The sequence below is a fragment of the Entamoeba histolytica genome, genomic scaffold (assembly GCF_000208925.1).
Source record: "Entamoeba histolytica HM-1:IMSS scf_1104750519043 genomic scaffold, whole genome shotgun sequence".
Classification (NCBI taxonomy): Eukaryota; Evosea; order Mastigamoebida; family Endamoebidae; genus Entamoeba; species Entamoeba histolytica.
The window spans coordinates 8318-23396 of NW_001915003.1; the positions used below are offsets into that span (position 1 = coordinate 8318).

The window sequence follows — 15079 nt, forward strand, 5'->3', positions numbered from 1 at the left end:
AGGAAATAGGAGAAGTACAAATGAAATGCAGAATACTCCAAGGAGACTCTTTGTCACCATTATTATTCATCCTACAAATGAATATCATATCAAATGTAATTGATGATATCAATGAAGAAGAAATATAAGTTACCTATGTATTATATATGGATGATTTAAAAGTAACAAGCGAAACAAAGAAAGGAATGAAAGAAGCACACAAGAAAGTATTAGAAATAATCCAAGCAATAGGAATAGAAGTGAACGTTAGCAAGTGTGAGAACTGAAGAAAAAAACATCGGAATACCTACAAATATGAAAGAAATACCAATAGTAGATGAAGAACATCCATGCAAATACTTAGGAGTATTTCAATCTACGTGAAATGATGATGAAGAATGTATAAAGAAGATAAAGAATAATATTAAAGCATAAATCAAAGTAATCAACACAAGCAATGACAGTAGTAGGAATTTCATCAATAGAATCAACACAGGAGTGATACCCAAATTCACATACAGTGCATCAGTAATGAAATGGCTAGTGATGCAACTGATAGAGGTGGATAAAATAATCAGAAAAGGCATTAAAGAAGGAGGAATGTATGGGAAAGGAATGTGTGCAAGCAGACTATATGTAGAAAAGAAGAAACTAGGAGATGGACTGAGAAGTATCCGAGATGAATGTCCACTTGAACTGATAAGAACAATAATATACTTTACGTGGAAAAGAGGAGATAGAATAGGCAATATGATCCGAATGAATGAAGGGAAGAATGGGATGTGGAATAGATTCTACAAAGCATGTGGAAAAAGACTGAACATAGAAGAATTGAAGAAGCTATTATATAAAAAAGAGAATGGAAAACGAGATAAAGGAAAGATAGTCAAATATCTGAAAGAAGGATTCCAAACACAATACTTGAATGAATGAATGAAGAAGAAATTGAACAGTGAAGTATTAAACGGATTTGAAAACAAAATGACAGAGCAGAGCAAGTTAAGGAAAGTATGGGAACAAATCAATATAAACAGGAAAGCATATATCCAAATGAAGAGAATGCAAGAAAAAGCAACAAATATTTGAGTAAGAAAAGCTGCCATCCCACATGAACAGAAATATTCAATGTGTCCAATATGTAACAAAACAGCAACAATTGATCATATCTCGTTGAACTGCATTGTTACAAAGAAAGAGCGTATGTACAAACACGATAGAGTGGGAAAGAACATCTGAAGAGTCTTGAAAATCAAATATAACATATATGGCGATGAGGCAGCACAAAGAAGTCGTGAAGAAGAAAACAAGAAGAAGCTAGTCATAAGAAAAGATGAATTTAGGAAAACCCAAAGAAAGATACAAAAAGAAAATATTCTCATGGTATGGAACCAAGAGTTTGTAAGCAAGCAAGAAAGCAAATTTCACAAAAGACTTGACATTTATGTTCGATAATTAAAGAAGAAAGAAGCAATCATAATAGATATGAAAACAGTGAGAGATAAGAGAATAAGTTCTGCATTCACAGAGAAAGTGAACATGTATTCTAAGCTGTAGGAATACATCAGAAGAGTGAAAAGAATAAACAGAGTGATAACCATTCCAATTGTAATAACCGTGAGCTGATTGATTAACAAAGAATCGGTGAGAATGATGGAGGCAGAATGAATCAAAATTCCATGGGTGATTATTGCAAAAGAGATAGTAATTAAGAATATGAAAGATATTATGAAATACTATGGAGACTATGCTGGTGAATATAGTGATGTAGAAGAACCAGATGAAGAAGACTTGAAAGAGAGTGAAGGATGAGAAGAAATTCTCACCTGAACAATGGATTATTACTTTTAATAACCTTAGTTTAATTTATTAAATTTTAACTATTTTCATTATATTTGTATTAATTTCTCTATTTAATTTTATTTCATTCATTGTTGTTTTCATCAAATTCCTTTATTTTATATCATGTATAATGTATATTCATATTTTATCATTTTCCAATGCAGGAAATACATCAAACAATATTGAAATGGCTATTTTGTAAAACCTTTGAGTCTTATAAATAAAACCAAACATGACACAGAAATCCAACATCATACAATAAAAAAGAAATGTCAATAGCAATAAATGGTATAAAAATAAATGGTATAAAAATAAATGACATAACAATGTGAAACGAAATACCAAGAAAAAATGGATTAGAAAACGAAAGACACAAAGAAAAATAAATAAGAAATAATGTAAATACAATAATAATAAAGATTATACAAATAACAAATATAAATGGCTAACAATAAATGAGATACAAGAAAGAATAAAAAGAATAACAAGTGAATGGAAAGAAGGAGAATACGAAGAAATACTTAAAAAATATGAAGGTAAGAAATTAAAAGAAAAAAAGATTGTATGATATTCTCCAAGAAGTATATTCAATCAAAAAGAAAAAGATAATTGAAAAAACTAAAGAAGAAATTAAAGAAAAAACAAAAGACAATGAAGAAAAAGACATTAAAACAAATGAAGCAGAAATTAAAAACAAAACCAAACAAAGAAATGAAAGAAAGATGTAAAATTTCAAGAATAATAAATAGCAAACAAATTATAATGAAAATACAAGAAGAAATACAACAAAACAAAGAAATAGAAAATGATAAAGAAGAAGAACAAAAAGATAAAGAAGAAATACTTGCACTGAAAAATCAAATTACTGAATTAAAAGAAAAAGTTAAAGAATTCAGTATGAAAAGAATGGAAGAAGAACAAGCTATCTCAGAAGAAATGAAGGAAAAAGCAAAGGAAATAGTTAGGAAAGAAAATGAGAAAGAAAATACAGAAATGAAAATACAAAATAAAAAGATTCAAATGAATTATAATGAAATGAAGAAAGAAAATGAAAAATTAGAAGAAGAAAACACTAAATTATAAGGAAAAATAAATGAGATAGAAAGAAAATCATTGAAGTGAATAATACAGAATTAAAAGTCTGAAGTATCCAATCTAATAAAGAGAAAATGAAAAAAGAAACCAAAGAGTTGAAGAAGAGAAATAAGCTACTAGAACAAAATGCAAATACATTAGAAAAGAAAGTTAAAATGATAGAGAAAAACACTAAAGAATTGAAGAAGAAAATAAGAGATAAAGAAAAACAATAAAGCAATTAATTAAGTATTAATAGAAATAACAAGAGAAGAATTAAACAATATTTTATTCGAACTTAATAAAAGAACAAAAAAGTAATTAAAAAAAAGCAAAACATTTACAAACTGAATTATGTTGTTGGTTGTGTCATAACTCTTTTTAACTAGAAAAACTAAAAAAAAACTAAAAAATAAACAAAGTGAAGAATGCAAGGAATCAACGTTGACGTTCTTGTCTCACAAATTAATTCATTAACTTCTATATTAAAAGAAGAACAAACAAAATATGAAAATGAGCTTCAAAAATATAAAGAATGTAGAAAAGAAACTATAAATGCTATAAATAATTGGGGAAATTCACCAACTAAAGAAACAAGTTCACCTGAAAATGTAGAAATGCCACCAGAAGAACAATACAAAATGCCATTATCATGGATTATTTTAAAGAGAGTAGTACAAGGAAGAGACTGGCATTATGGTAGAACTGATAAAAAAGAAGAAAAAGGTGTTGTTTTTTCAGTTAATAAAGATGGACAAATAACAGTAAGATGGGATGATGGTGATAAAACTCATTGTAATTGGGGAAAAGATGGTAATTTTGATGTTACTGTTATAAGCAATGCACTTGATATGACACCTGTAGAACCATCAGAACAAGTTCATAAACCAATTTCTTGGCTTATTGGAAGAAAAGTTAAAAGAGGAACTGATTGGAAATGGTCTGACCAAGACGGTGGAGAAGGAAAAACAGGTTTAGTATTATCTTCTGCTGGAAAAGGATGGATTAATGTTAAATGGGAAAGTGGAAAAGTTAATCAATATCGTTGGGGAGAAGATGATTGTCATGATGTTGAAGTCATTTTTTAATTAAAATGTTATCATCATTTAGTTTATTATTTTAAATTAACTTTTTTTTAAAAAACATCAAAAATTGAGGTAAATTTATTTAGATCTTTTTTTAAAGAAACTTTTAATTAATTTATAGATCTATAATTTAGTTACTTATTTATTTTATAGTTTAGAATAAAAATAAAACAATTTTGATAAAATGATTCTTAATTGAGAAAAATTTTAAAATAATTAAATATTCTCTTTTATTTAAAGAAATAAAATTAAGAAAAACATTTTAATAAAAACAAATTATTCTTTAAATATAAAATTAAAAATTATTTCAATTAAAATTTTAAATAAAAAATATTTAAAAAATTTCTAGTTAATATTTTTTAAAAGAATAAAGAAAGTATAATTATAAAGAGTAATAAATGTTATGATTAGATTTCTTTTTATTTAAGTTTATAAATGATAATAGAAAGTTTTCATTCTAATATTTTTTAGAAATTAATAAATATGAAAATGAAGTAGATGACATTATTTTAGAATAGACTATAAAAATATTCTAATAATCATTATTATAAATACTTTTTTTCTTCATATAAGCAAATCACTTTGAACTAAAAAAAAAATAAATAAATTCAATAAACTTTCATATAATTAAAATTGTTAATATCATTTGTTTCTTTTATTTAATTAGACACTTTTTAATTTATATATTTTCTTTTGAGAAAAGAATATTTAAGTTTTAAATATTCTTTGTTTGTTGGGATAAATTTTCAGTTCAATACAATTAAATTGTTTCAAAAAACAAATTACTTTTGATAATATTTTTGATAATAAATCACAAAAATGAAGTTAAAAAAAACAAGATAAAGCAAGGTATAAACAATGTTATAAATAACAATATATTAGAATGTATTAATTTAAATCAAAACTATAAATTTCAAAGTCTTAAATAATGTGGAGGACAGTACGTTCATTACATGAACTATCAGAAGAAAAAGAAAAAGAAATTTCTGTATTAAGAACAAAAAGAAGAGAACAATTTTTACAAAAGAAAAGAATTGAAGATAATAATAACTTCAAAGAAGTAAATTTAGAAGATATTAATTTATTTATTAATGGAATAAAACAAAAAAGAATTGAAAGTTATAGATGTCTTGAAAGTTTATTAGAAGATAATGAAACACCATATTGTATAATTCAAGAAAGTGGAATAATTAAATTAATAATTCAAAATCTAATAGAAGAAGATGAGACAATAGTACAAAATAGTTTACAATTATTAAATGGATATATAAGTTTTCCAGAGTCAAATAAATATACAAAAGATATTATTAAACAAGGATTTTTATCAACAATACCAAAAATAATAGAATTTAAATCACCAATAACAATTAAAAATCTATTTTATTTAATATGTAATATTATTTTTGATTGTAATGAAGAAGACTTTAATTATACTCAAATATTTGGAACATTTAATATTTTTCAATACATTGAAAAAGTAATTAAATTAAATTATATTTATAATTTAGTTCCTTGGATGTGTAAAAATTTAGTATTAAACCAATTTGTAGATGGAGAAACAATATTAAAAGCAATTGAATTAACAACTTATTTATTACAAAAAGATGATGATATTAATATTGCAAATGATTGTATTGAAACACTAAGATTAGGATTAAAAAGACCTGAAACAAGTCATATAGCTTCAAGTGAAACAGTTTGTAAAAGTGTAATTGCAAGAGTAGAAAGTGGAACAATTATAAGAAGAACTTGTTTTAAATATTTTTTTCAATTATGTTTTGAAGATTATATTCAAGTAATTGATTCAACAGGAATATTTAATATATTTTCATCTTATCTTTATTCTGAAGATGATGAATTAGTTAAATTATTAATTGGAGCAATTGCAAATTGTGCAACAACAGAAGATCCAAATATTATGAAAAAAATTTCTAATGATTTTATTCCTTTTGCAATTAATAAAATTTTAAATGAATTTCCAAATAATCAATTTGATGATTTATCAAGACTTTTATTTAATTCTTGTATTTGGACTGAAACTCATAACTATGAACCAACAAAAAACCTTATTTTATTATATCCTAATTATACTAAAGCAATATACGTATCTTTAACTTCTTTTTATTCTGATGATAATCTTATTGCTTTGGGGTTAAGAGCTGTTTCTGATTTACTTATGAATATCACTGACTTAAATTTAATTGAACAATTCACTGACTATGGATTAGATGTTTTTGTTGATGATATTCAATATAAATCAACTTCAAAACGTGTTGTTGAAAGAGCAAATAATATCTATCAATCTTGGTTTGCAATGAGTGATAGTGAAAGTGGTAGTGAATATGAAAATTACTTTTATTAAATTATTTCTTTAAAATTTTATTTTAATTTATTTCATTTTATTAATTTTGTTTTCTTATTGTTGAACATTACTTATTGTAATATAAGAATTGATATTTATGAATAAAGAAATTAAGAAGTATGTATTAACCATGGGATATGATGTACTAAAATGTGATTGAGACTAAAAGAATTTAATCATAATAATATAATGGTAATGAAACGCTTTCTTCTCTCGTTCATAAAATAAGGAAAAAGGAGGGAATGAGATTCTTTAAAATTAAAGAAGAAAACAAACAAAGAATTAAAAAGAAGAAATAAGCAGAAAGAAGTTTGAGAAGATTTTAATAAAAAGAAATAAAGTAAAAGAAGAATGGTTTACTAATGTTACTAGAAAGACATAAAGAATAAGTTAAACAAAGAAATTACTCTTTAAAAAAAGAAGCAAAGGGATGTGATTAATATCTCCTGAAATAAGAAGGATAAATGAAAAATCTAATTAACACATAATTAACTAACGTTTGTTATATTAAATCTTATTAACATATTTTATTAAACATTTAAAAACAAAATAAATAATATAATAAATTTATTATAAATGATATAAATAAAAAATAATTAGTAAATAATAAGTAAATAATATATTTTTCTTTTTTGAAAAGAGAAAATATCTTTTGATAATAAGTAATGAATGATAATTTTAATACACCAAAGTGATAATATTGTTTATTTTATTAATAAAGAATAAAGAATGATTCTAATTCAAAGAATATTATAGTAAAAGATTAAAGAACAATTTTTAAACAAAGAATATCAAGAACAATTTTTGGTTATATTCTTTTCTGAATTTTTTTTCTATTAAAAAGAATCAGAGAAATTTAGAATAATGTCTTTTAGAAAAGAACCTAACCCTTTTGAACTTCGTCGCCAAATTCATTCTTCATTAAGAACTCAAACAAGAGAAGAATTTCTTCAAAGAAAAAGAATTTTAGTAGAAGAAGAAATGATTGATAGTAATAGAGAAATAACACTTAAAGATTTACCTTTTATTAAGAAAGGAATTGAGTCAAATGATAATTTTATTATACTTCAATCATTAGTACAATTAAAAAAACTTATTATTATTAATCATTCATTTAATGAAATTATAAATTCATCAATTATAGATTTTCTTATAAGTTTTGTTACATCAAATGATGTTTGTATTAGATCTTTAACTATAACATTATTAGCACAAATAGCATCAACAAATGACTTAGTACTTGTTGATAAATTAATTGAAAAAGGAGTAATGATTTGTTTTAGTTCAATATTAGAAAAACCTTATCAACTTAAATTTTCAAATTTATTTCAATCAGCAGCAATTGGATTTGGAAATATAATACTTTCAGGTGATAAATATAGACAATGTATTGATTTAGAACAATTTTTACCAAAATTTCTAAATAATTGTCAAATATTATTAGAATCATCACATGAATTACAAATTTTATCATCATTTGCACATGTTCTTATTCATATTCAACCTGAAACTTATTTATTAAAAATTGAAATAGTAAAACAAATTGTTTTAGTATTATTAAATTTTTCTTCAATTATTGAATTAGATAATTATAAAGAATTACTTTTTAGTTTATATAAATTTATTTCATATGGAAAAGAAATAACTCAAATGATTTGGGAAAGTCCTAATACTATTATTTTATGTAAAATGTTATTAAAAAAAAAATATGATAATTCTCAAAGTATTATTCTTAATTTAATTATTAATTCATTTCAACAAATCCCTCAATTAATAAATAATTTTATTGATCTTCTTTCTTTAACAATTGAATCATTACCTTTTACAAATGTTACTACTATCCCTTTAAAATTATCTTTTATTATTTATTTTATAGAAAATATTAATACTCAACAATCTGTACTTTCAATTCTTCTGTCACGTCAAAAAGCATTATCTTTAATTGTAAATGAACTTCAAAATATTCTTATTGATAATGTTATTTCATCAATTCAAATTTTACATTCTCTAATTACTACTTTCATTGAAAATCAACAACTTATAACAACTATTAATGATTATAAAATTGTTTCACTTCTTATTCAATGTACTTCTAGAAAAGGAATTAGTTCTAATTTAGAATGTTTAGAACAAATACTTGATATTCTTATTACTTTTTGTTTCGTTTGTAGTTTTTCCTTTTTTAACTATTTTTTTTTAATACCTTTCTTTCTAAACTAACATTTAAGTATCAAATAAATATTCCTATCAATGAAGATTATGAATTTTATCCAATAGAAGAATTTGATGAAAATGGTGGACAAGTATTAATTGAACAATTAGAAATAAATTGTCCTGACCTTCAAAATAAGATTCAAAAATTAAAAGAAGTATCACGAAGAATCTCAATGAGTGATGACATTTAAAGAATAGATTATATCTCAAATTTATATTTTTTATTATCTTTTTTTAGAGAATTTTAGAGTTGAACTTAAAAGTTTTAGTTTATTGATTAATGACTGATATTACTATCTTTACTTCTGGTTCTGGTGGAAATTTTATTCAACATAAAACAACCCAAATGACTAGTCTTGTTTTTGCTCTTACAAGGGTTCAACCAAAAATTATTTACATTGATGTTGATGGAACTCCAGAAATGAAAGAAATGATTAAAGAGAAAACAGGTAAATTTGGTGTTTGGCCAATTTTATTTAAAGGAGAAAAGTACATTGGTACTTTAGATGATTGTGTTGATATGAATGAAGGAGGTGAGTTAAAACCACTTCTTCAATAAATAACACATTTAGTTAATAACAGATTTAAAAGTAAGATATATTTTGTTTTTTATTTTAAAATATTTTAATTAGAATAAATAAAGAATTGTTATTTAAGATAAAACAACTTTATAAAAGAAAAAAAGAAAGACGTTGGTTAGAACTAAAATATTTATTAGTGTTTTATTTAATAAAAATGACAGAACCAGATTTTAATATACTTCAAATGATTTATGAAAAGAAAAAAGCAGGAAAACCACTTTCATCAGATGATAATTATCTATTAATTAATATTATTGATTCAGTAATGAAACCAACACAATTTTCTCATCAATTTGATACGTTAGTATTTGGAGAAAATATTCAACAAAAAGAAGAATTGTTACATGAACAGTCATCTGTATGTAATAAATATTTAGGTCTATGTTATTATATTTGTGATTGTGATTCAAATGAGACATATTATTTTTGTGAGGAATGTAATAAAAATCTGAAAGGACATAAAAAACATTCAAAAGGAAAAACCCGATTAGATTGTCTTTGTAATTGTGGACGTTGTCAATGTAAAATAAAAGAATGTAAACATGAAACATGTATTCATAAAAAAAATTCATGTCCAAGACATATGAAAGTTGTTACAACAGAGTCTAGATGTAAATATTCTCAAGTAGAAATTGCAACATCACAACTAATTATAGAATTGCTAGATTGTTTAAATTCAGGTAGATTAGCTGAAGGATTAAGAATTACAGAATATTTAACAGAAATATTTGAATCACCATCAATTTCGAGGTCAGCATATTTATTCTTAGCACAATGTGTTGTTGAAGAAAAAAATAATGATTCACAAACAGAAGACTTTAGTAGATTTTATCAAATAACTGGTTCAGGTAAAAATGCATTTGGAGTATTATGTGAATTTGCTGTTAGATTATATTCAAATGATTTAGTATTATCAAGTTCATTAATTACTCTTATTGCACAATTAGAAACTAAAACAACATTATTGTCTCAAACACCACCAGCAAGAAATTGTTTTTTTATGGCAACATATAATTATAATTATCCTATTTCAATGGTTAATGAATTAATTAACAAATTTTTATTTTGTTTGAATGGAAATACTGTTCATATTAGTCCACATGAAATAAATATTGATTCAATATTCGCTATTAATCATTTAATTGATATTAAAGACAAAATTATAAAACAATTTAAAGGAAAAGAATCTCAACTCAGAAAATATTATTCTGAATTTGTTTTCTCTTTAAATTCTTTATCAAATATTTTAGAAAATAGATTTTCTTCTGATAATTATTATGAATTATATAAATGTATTATTGATGAAAGTACTATTCAAAATACATTTTCAGAAAGTTTATTTAGTTTTACACCAAAACTTGATTTTAGTTGTACTGAAATGACATCATTATATTTATTATTACAAACTAAATTATTTAATATAACTCATATTTACTTTAATGCTTTAATTTTAAATATGAAAGAAGTAGATCCAAAAACAAAAATATGTGATTCAATAAAAAATAGATTAGACAGTTCTCTTAGAAAAACTGATAGTAAAAATATTGTTATTGGAACAAATCAATTAGGAATTGGAAGTAAAAATAGAGTTACTTATGCTCCTTTATTAATTCGTTGTATGGCATTTTTATTACGTTGTAGATTATTAATTGTTACTCATCAACAAGAAACTTTTAGAAATAAAAAAATAAAACAACCAGAAAAACAAGAAACATTACTTGAATTATATACAAGAAATAAAGATTATAAAAAAGAATTTATTAATATGATGTACGAATTTGATATTATTGATTTATTTCTTAGAAATTTAAGAAATGAATTAAAGAGTACAAAAGAAATGAAAGAAGGAAAAGTGATGTGGATAATGAATTCTATGAGACTATTTTCATTTGACCCAGTATTAGGAAGAAGATTAGATTTATTCATGAAACAATTAATTTTTAGTCAATATGATTTTATTAGTGATGAATCTGAAAGAAAGAAACATACTGAAGAACGTTCTATCATTAAAAAATCAGAAGAAATAAAGTATGTTCCATATAAAGTAGAATATGATAATTATTATTATTTAAATTATATTTATTTATTAGAAGAAAATAATATTGAAATGGATTTTATTGATTGTGATGAAAAATATATTACTGCTTATTTTTTGTTATTTATTGATATTGAATTTGTTAAACCTTATATTAGAAACGCCTATGATGTTTCGAGAATTATGTTAATTGGTAATGTAAAAAACTATATTACTGTAACAAATGATAATGTATTTTTTAGTGAAAAAGGACCACAATTAAATGGTGATGTTATTCGTATTTCACCTTTTAACTTTTCTAAATTAAAATTATTTAATCCATTTATACCTGATTTTTTAGTAGATATTTATCAAAAGAATTGGTTAAATACTTATGCGTTTTATGTTAATAACGGTATTAGTTTTGATAGAATTATTCTTGATGATCCTGTTATTAAAATACCATTAATGAAACCAGTTATTACCAAAATGATAAATAAAATTAATATTCATAATTTACCTTCATTGTGTCCAGATAGTGAAAAAATTGACTATTCGTCTTTAAGTAAAAAAACTTTAATCAAAAAGGTAAATCAATCTTCAAGTCAATTAATTTATTCAGATAATGGAAATCAATTATCTTCTGCTTTAACTCAATTTTATAATCAATTTGCTATTACAATTAGATATGCCTGGATTTCTTCTCAATTTGTTCCAAGTAAAAAAGATAAAGAAGAATATGATGCACGTGTTGCTCATGACTATATTTTATGGGCTCAACTTATTGATATTAGACAAAGATTATTATCTGAATTACATATTGAATTAACTAAAAAAGAACAAACAAATAAAAAGTTGTTTGAAAATGAAAAGGCTGAACTATTTATTTCTCGACTTAATAAAGAAGAAAATGTTTTTCCTGAAAGTCAAAGAATAAGAGGTATTTGTTTGCTATTACTTGAAAGTTGTTGTGAAATTTTAAAATATTATAAAGAAGGAAAAGTTTTTAATTTGTCTTATAAAAATTAAATATTTAATTGATATGTCATTCTTATTATTATTCTATTAATAAGAATTAATTCAATATTGAATATAGTCTAAAAAGTATTATCTAATTAACTCAATTAATAATTTTTTGTTTTTTTTTTTACTTATTCTAACAAAAGTAATAAACATCAATGTAAATAATGAAAAAGAATATATTAAATATATTAAAATATCACATAAAATAAAAGAAAGCACTAAACGGTACATTAAATTGAAAGTAAATGATATAATAGAAGGAAGAGTAGAGTGTGATTCAATAATAAAAAACATCATATTAAAGAATAACTCTACAGAAATTGATGAAGAATACCTTAACACTCTCATCAATAAAGTTAAAGAAATGAAAGTAGAAAAATGTACTAACATTAATTACTACTGGAAAAGAAAAGAAGCTGAAGAATTAATAATGGAAAATAATAATAGATGGATATGGTCAGGAAGCAGAATGGATTATCTGCAAGATGATATGAAGAGGATTTCAATAGTTATGCACCTCTATCTCCAAAATAAAATAATAAGAGATAAATTTGATGAAATAAAAGAAATCCTAAAGAAAATAAATAGACTAGAAGATCTAGTCAATGAAATTGTACAGAATAAAGTACATCATGAAATTAAATGAACATGATGAAGAAGGAATAAAAGTTAAATCACTAGAAAGAATAAAATACCTAAAATATATGATGACTATGATAAAAGAAAGAATTAAATTTAATAAAGATGAAATAATCAGAATCAATACAAATAAAATCATGTTTGATTCTAACAAGAAAATTAGAATAAGGAAGAAAGACCCAAAAACGAAATATACCCAAATAACGATATTACTTTAGAATAAATGAAATTGTTATACGAAACACAGGTGATATTAAATAAATATAATTGGAAAATAAAACAAATCACCCTATTGAATGAAAGATATATCAATTATGATAATGTCATTATAACAATAAATGAATTAAATTTAAGTATAATGAAAATAAATAATTATAAATATTCAATGACACAATATAAAAGTAATAAAAGAAATAAATATAAAATATAAATAATTGATAAAAAGAATAAAACTAATCTTATAAATGATATGATTATTGTATATCACAGTAACAATGAAGGTAAATGATTATAAAGAAATAAATATAAAGAAATAAAGAAAAAAACGACAATTATTAGATATGTCAGTATAAATTGAATAATAAATTCAAAAAGTATTATATTAAGTATAGAATTAAAAAAAATGAAATTGACAATATTAAAGGAATTAAAAAACTATGTTATTTTAAAAAACATGATAAACATTATTAAACATTGACTCTATCATAACCAAACATACTCCATAGAGCTTCTAGAAGAAGACTTATTGAATGAGATTAATCTCCACTGAGTCAGAAACAATAGAAATTTATTCTATTAACATTTAATTAATTTTAAATTTTTAATAATCGTATATATCATTTAATTAATTAAGACAAATAATCAATAATCATTTTTAGATATTAAGGAATAAAATAATTAAATAACATATTTATAAAATATTTAGTTATTTATATCAAAAAAATTAAATAAATTTTATAAAACACATTATTATGAAATGAATAAAATGTTTTTCCATGAATTGAATAAAAATGAATAAAAATTATAAAATACTATAAAGAAGTAATGAAAAAATTAAAATCAAACCCTGAATAATGAACTTACAAAGGAACTAAAAGGGTTTTTAGTCGATGGGAAGAAGAACACTCAGTCAAAGAAAAGGAAGAGGATCCATCTTCAAATCAAGAAGTCATCATAAATTGGGTGTTGCTCAACATCGTGCCATTGACTTCTTTGAAAGACATTCAACAGTCAGAGGATTAGTCAAATCAATTGAACATGATCCAGGAAGAGGAGCTCCTCTTGCTAGAGTTGTTTTCAGAAATCCAAGACAATATGGACTTGATAAAGAATTATTCATTTGTGCTGAAGGATTATATTCAGGACAATACATTTATTGTGGAAGTAAAGCCTCCCTTCATATTGGAAATGTCCTTCCAATTGGACAATGCCCAGAAGGTACTGTTGTTTGTAATGTTGAATCTAAACCAGGAGACAGAGGAATTATTGCAAGAGCATCTGGAAATTATGCTACTGTCATTTCACATAATGCTGATAATGAAACTACTCGTATTAGACTTCCATCTGGAGCCAAAAAGACATTAAAATCAAATTGTAGAGCTATGGTTGGTATTATTGCAGGTGGAGGAAGAACTGAAAAACCAATTCTTAAGGCTGGTGTTGCTTATCGTATGTATAAGGCTAAAAGAACTACATGGCCAAGAGTTAGAGGTGTTGCTATGAATCCAGTTGACCATCCACATGGAGGAGGAAACCATCAACACGTTGGACATCCAACTACCCTTAAGAGATCATCTCCACCAGGACAAAAAGCTGGTAAAGTTGCTGCTAGAAGAACAGGTCTTATTAGAGGAGGTAATAAAGAAGGAGCCGCTGATAATTAAACAATTTGACTTTTTATTTATTTGTTTTTTATTATTATAAAAATTTATGTTGTTTTATAAAACTTAAATTTGGTATAATTTTTTGTTATTTTCTAATTTATAATAAATATATTATAATATTACTATAATTTATATATTTGTTTTTTTTTTAAATAAATTTATAGTGATTATATTTGTTGGTTGTTGAATTATTATTGAATATTCATTGTTGTATTATGTTATTTTATTATTCATTCAATTAGTTATTAAATTTTTTTTCATTTTGATATTTTATATTTTATTTACATTAATTTTCAATTGAATGTTAATTCATTCTATTTGTTATTTTATCATTTCTTTTTTTTATATTCTTCTTTCTCTTTTATTCCTATTATATTTTAATCATC

General features: G+C 23.4%; 5 protein-coding genes across 5 annotated transcripts, besides 5 other annotated features; all 5 read left to right on the forward strand.

The window, feature by feature from the left end:
* Positions 1-1843: part of a repeat region that runs on past the window's edge.
* A 122-nt stretch (positions 1844-1965) lies between these two features.
* Positions 1966-3178: a repeat region.
* Positions 3179-3320: 142 nt separating this feature from the next.
* On the forward strand, positions 3321-3997 carry EHI_181140 (uncharacterized protein; the record flags this gene model as incomplete). Its single annotated transcript, XM_647914.2, has 1 exon — positions 3321-3997. One exon carries the CDS (start codon positions 3321-3323, stop codon positions 3978-3980), a length of 660 nt encoding a protein of 219 aa, XP_653006.1. The 3' UTR covers positions 3981-3997.
* Positions 3998-4905: 908 nt separating this feature from the next.
* Positions 4906-6339, forward strand: EHI_181150 (uncharacterized protein; the record flags this gene model as incomplete). Its single annotated transcript, XM_647915.1, has 1 exon — positions 4906-6339. One exon carries the CDS (start codon positions 4906-4908, stop codon positions 6337-6339), a length of 1434 nt encoding a protein of 477 aa, XP_653007.1.
* A 157-nt stretch (positions 6340-6496) lies between these two features.
* Positions 6497-6842: a repeat region.
* A 361-nt stretch (positions 6843-7203) lies between these two features.
* Positions 7204-8744, forward strand: EHI_181160 (uncharacterized protein; the record flags this gene model as incomplete). Its single annotated transcript, XM_647916.1, has 2 exons — positions 7204-8502; positions 8568-8744. 2 exons carry the CDS (start codon positions 7204-7206, stop codon positions 8742-8744), a joined length of 1476 nt encoding a protein of 491 aa, XP_653008.1.
* A 544-nt stretch (positions 8745-9288) lies between these two features.
* On the forward strand, positions 9289-12247 carry EHI_181170 (uncharacterized protein; the record flags this gene model as incomplete). The annotated part of the gene is made up of 1 exon (XM_001913845.1): positions 9289-12247. The coding sequence occupies one exon, from the start codon at positions 9289-9291 to the stop codon at positions 12175-12177; it is 2889 nt and encodes a 962-aa protein (XP_001913880.1). The 3' UTR covers positions 12178-12247.
* A 58-nt stretch (positions 12248-12305) lies between these two features.
* Positions 12306-13189: a repeat region.
* A 45-nt stretch (positions 13190-13234) lies between these two features.
* Positions 13235-13622: a repeat region.
* A 297-nt stretch (positions 13623-13919) lies between these two features.
* EHI_181180 (60S ribosomal protein L2/L8, putative) lies at positions 13920-14890 on the forward strand (the record flags this gene model as incomplete). Its single annotated transcript, XM_647896.2, has 1 exon — positions 13920-14890. One exon carries the CDS (start codon positions 13920-13922, stop codon positions 14691-14693), a length of 774 nt encoding a protein of 257 aa, XP_652988.1. The 3' UTR covers positions 14694-14890.
* Between the last annotated feature and the right edge of the window lie 189 nt (positions 14891-15079).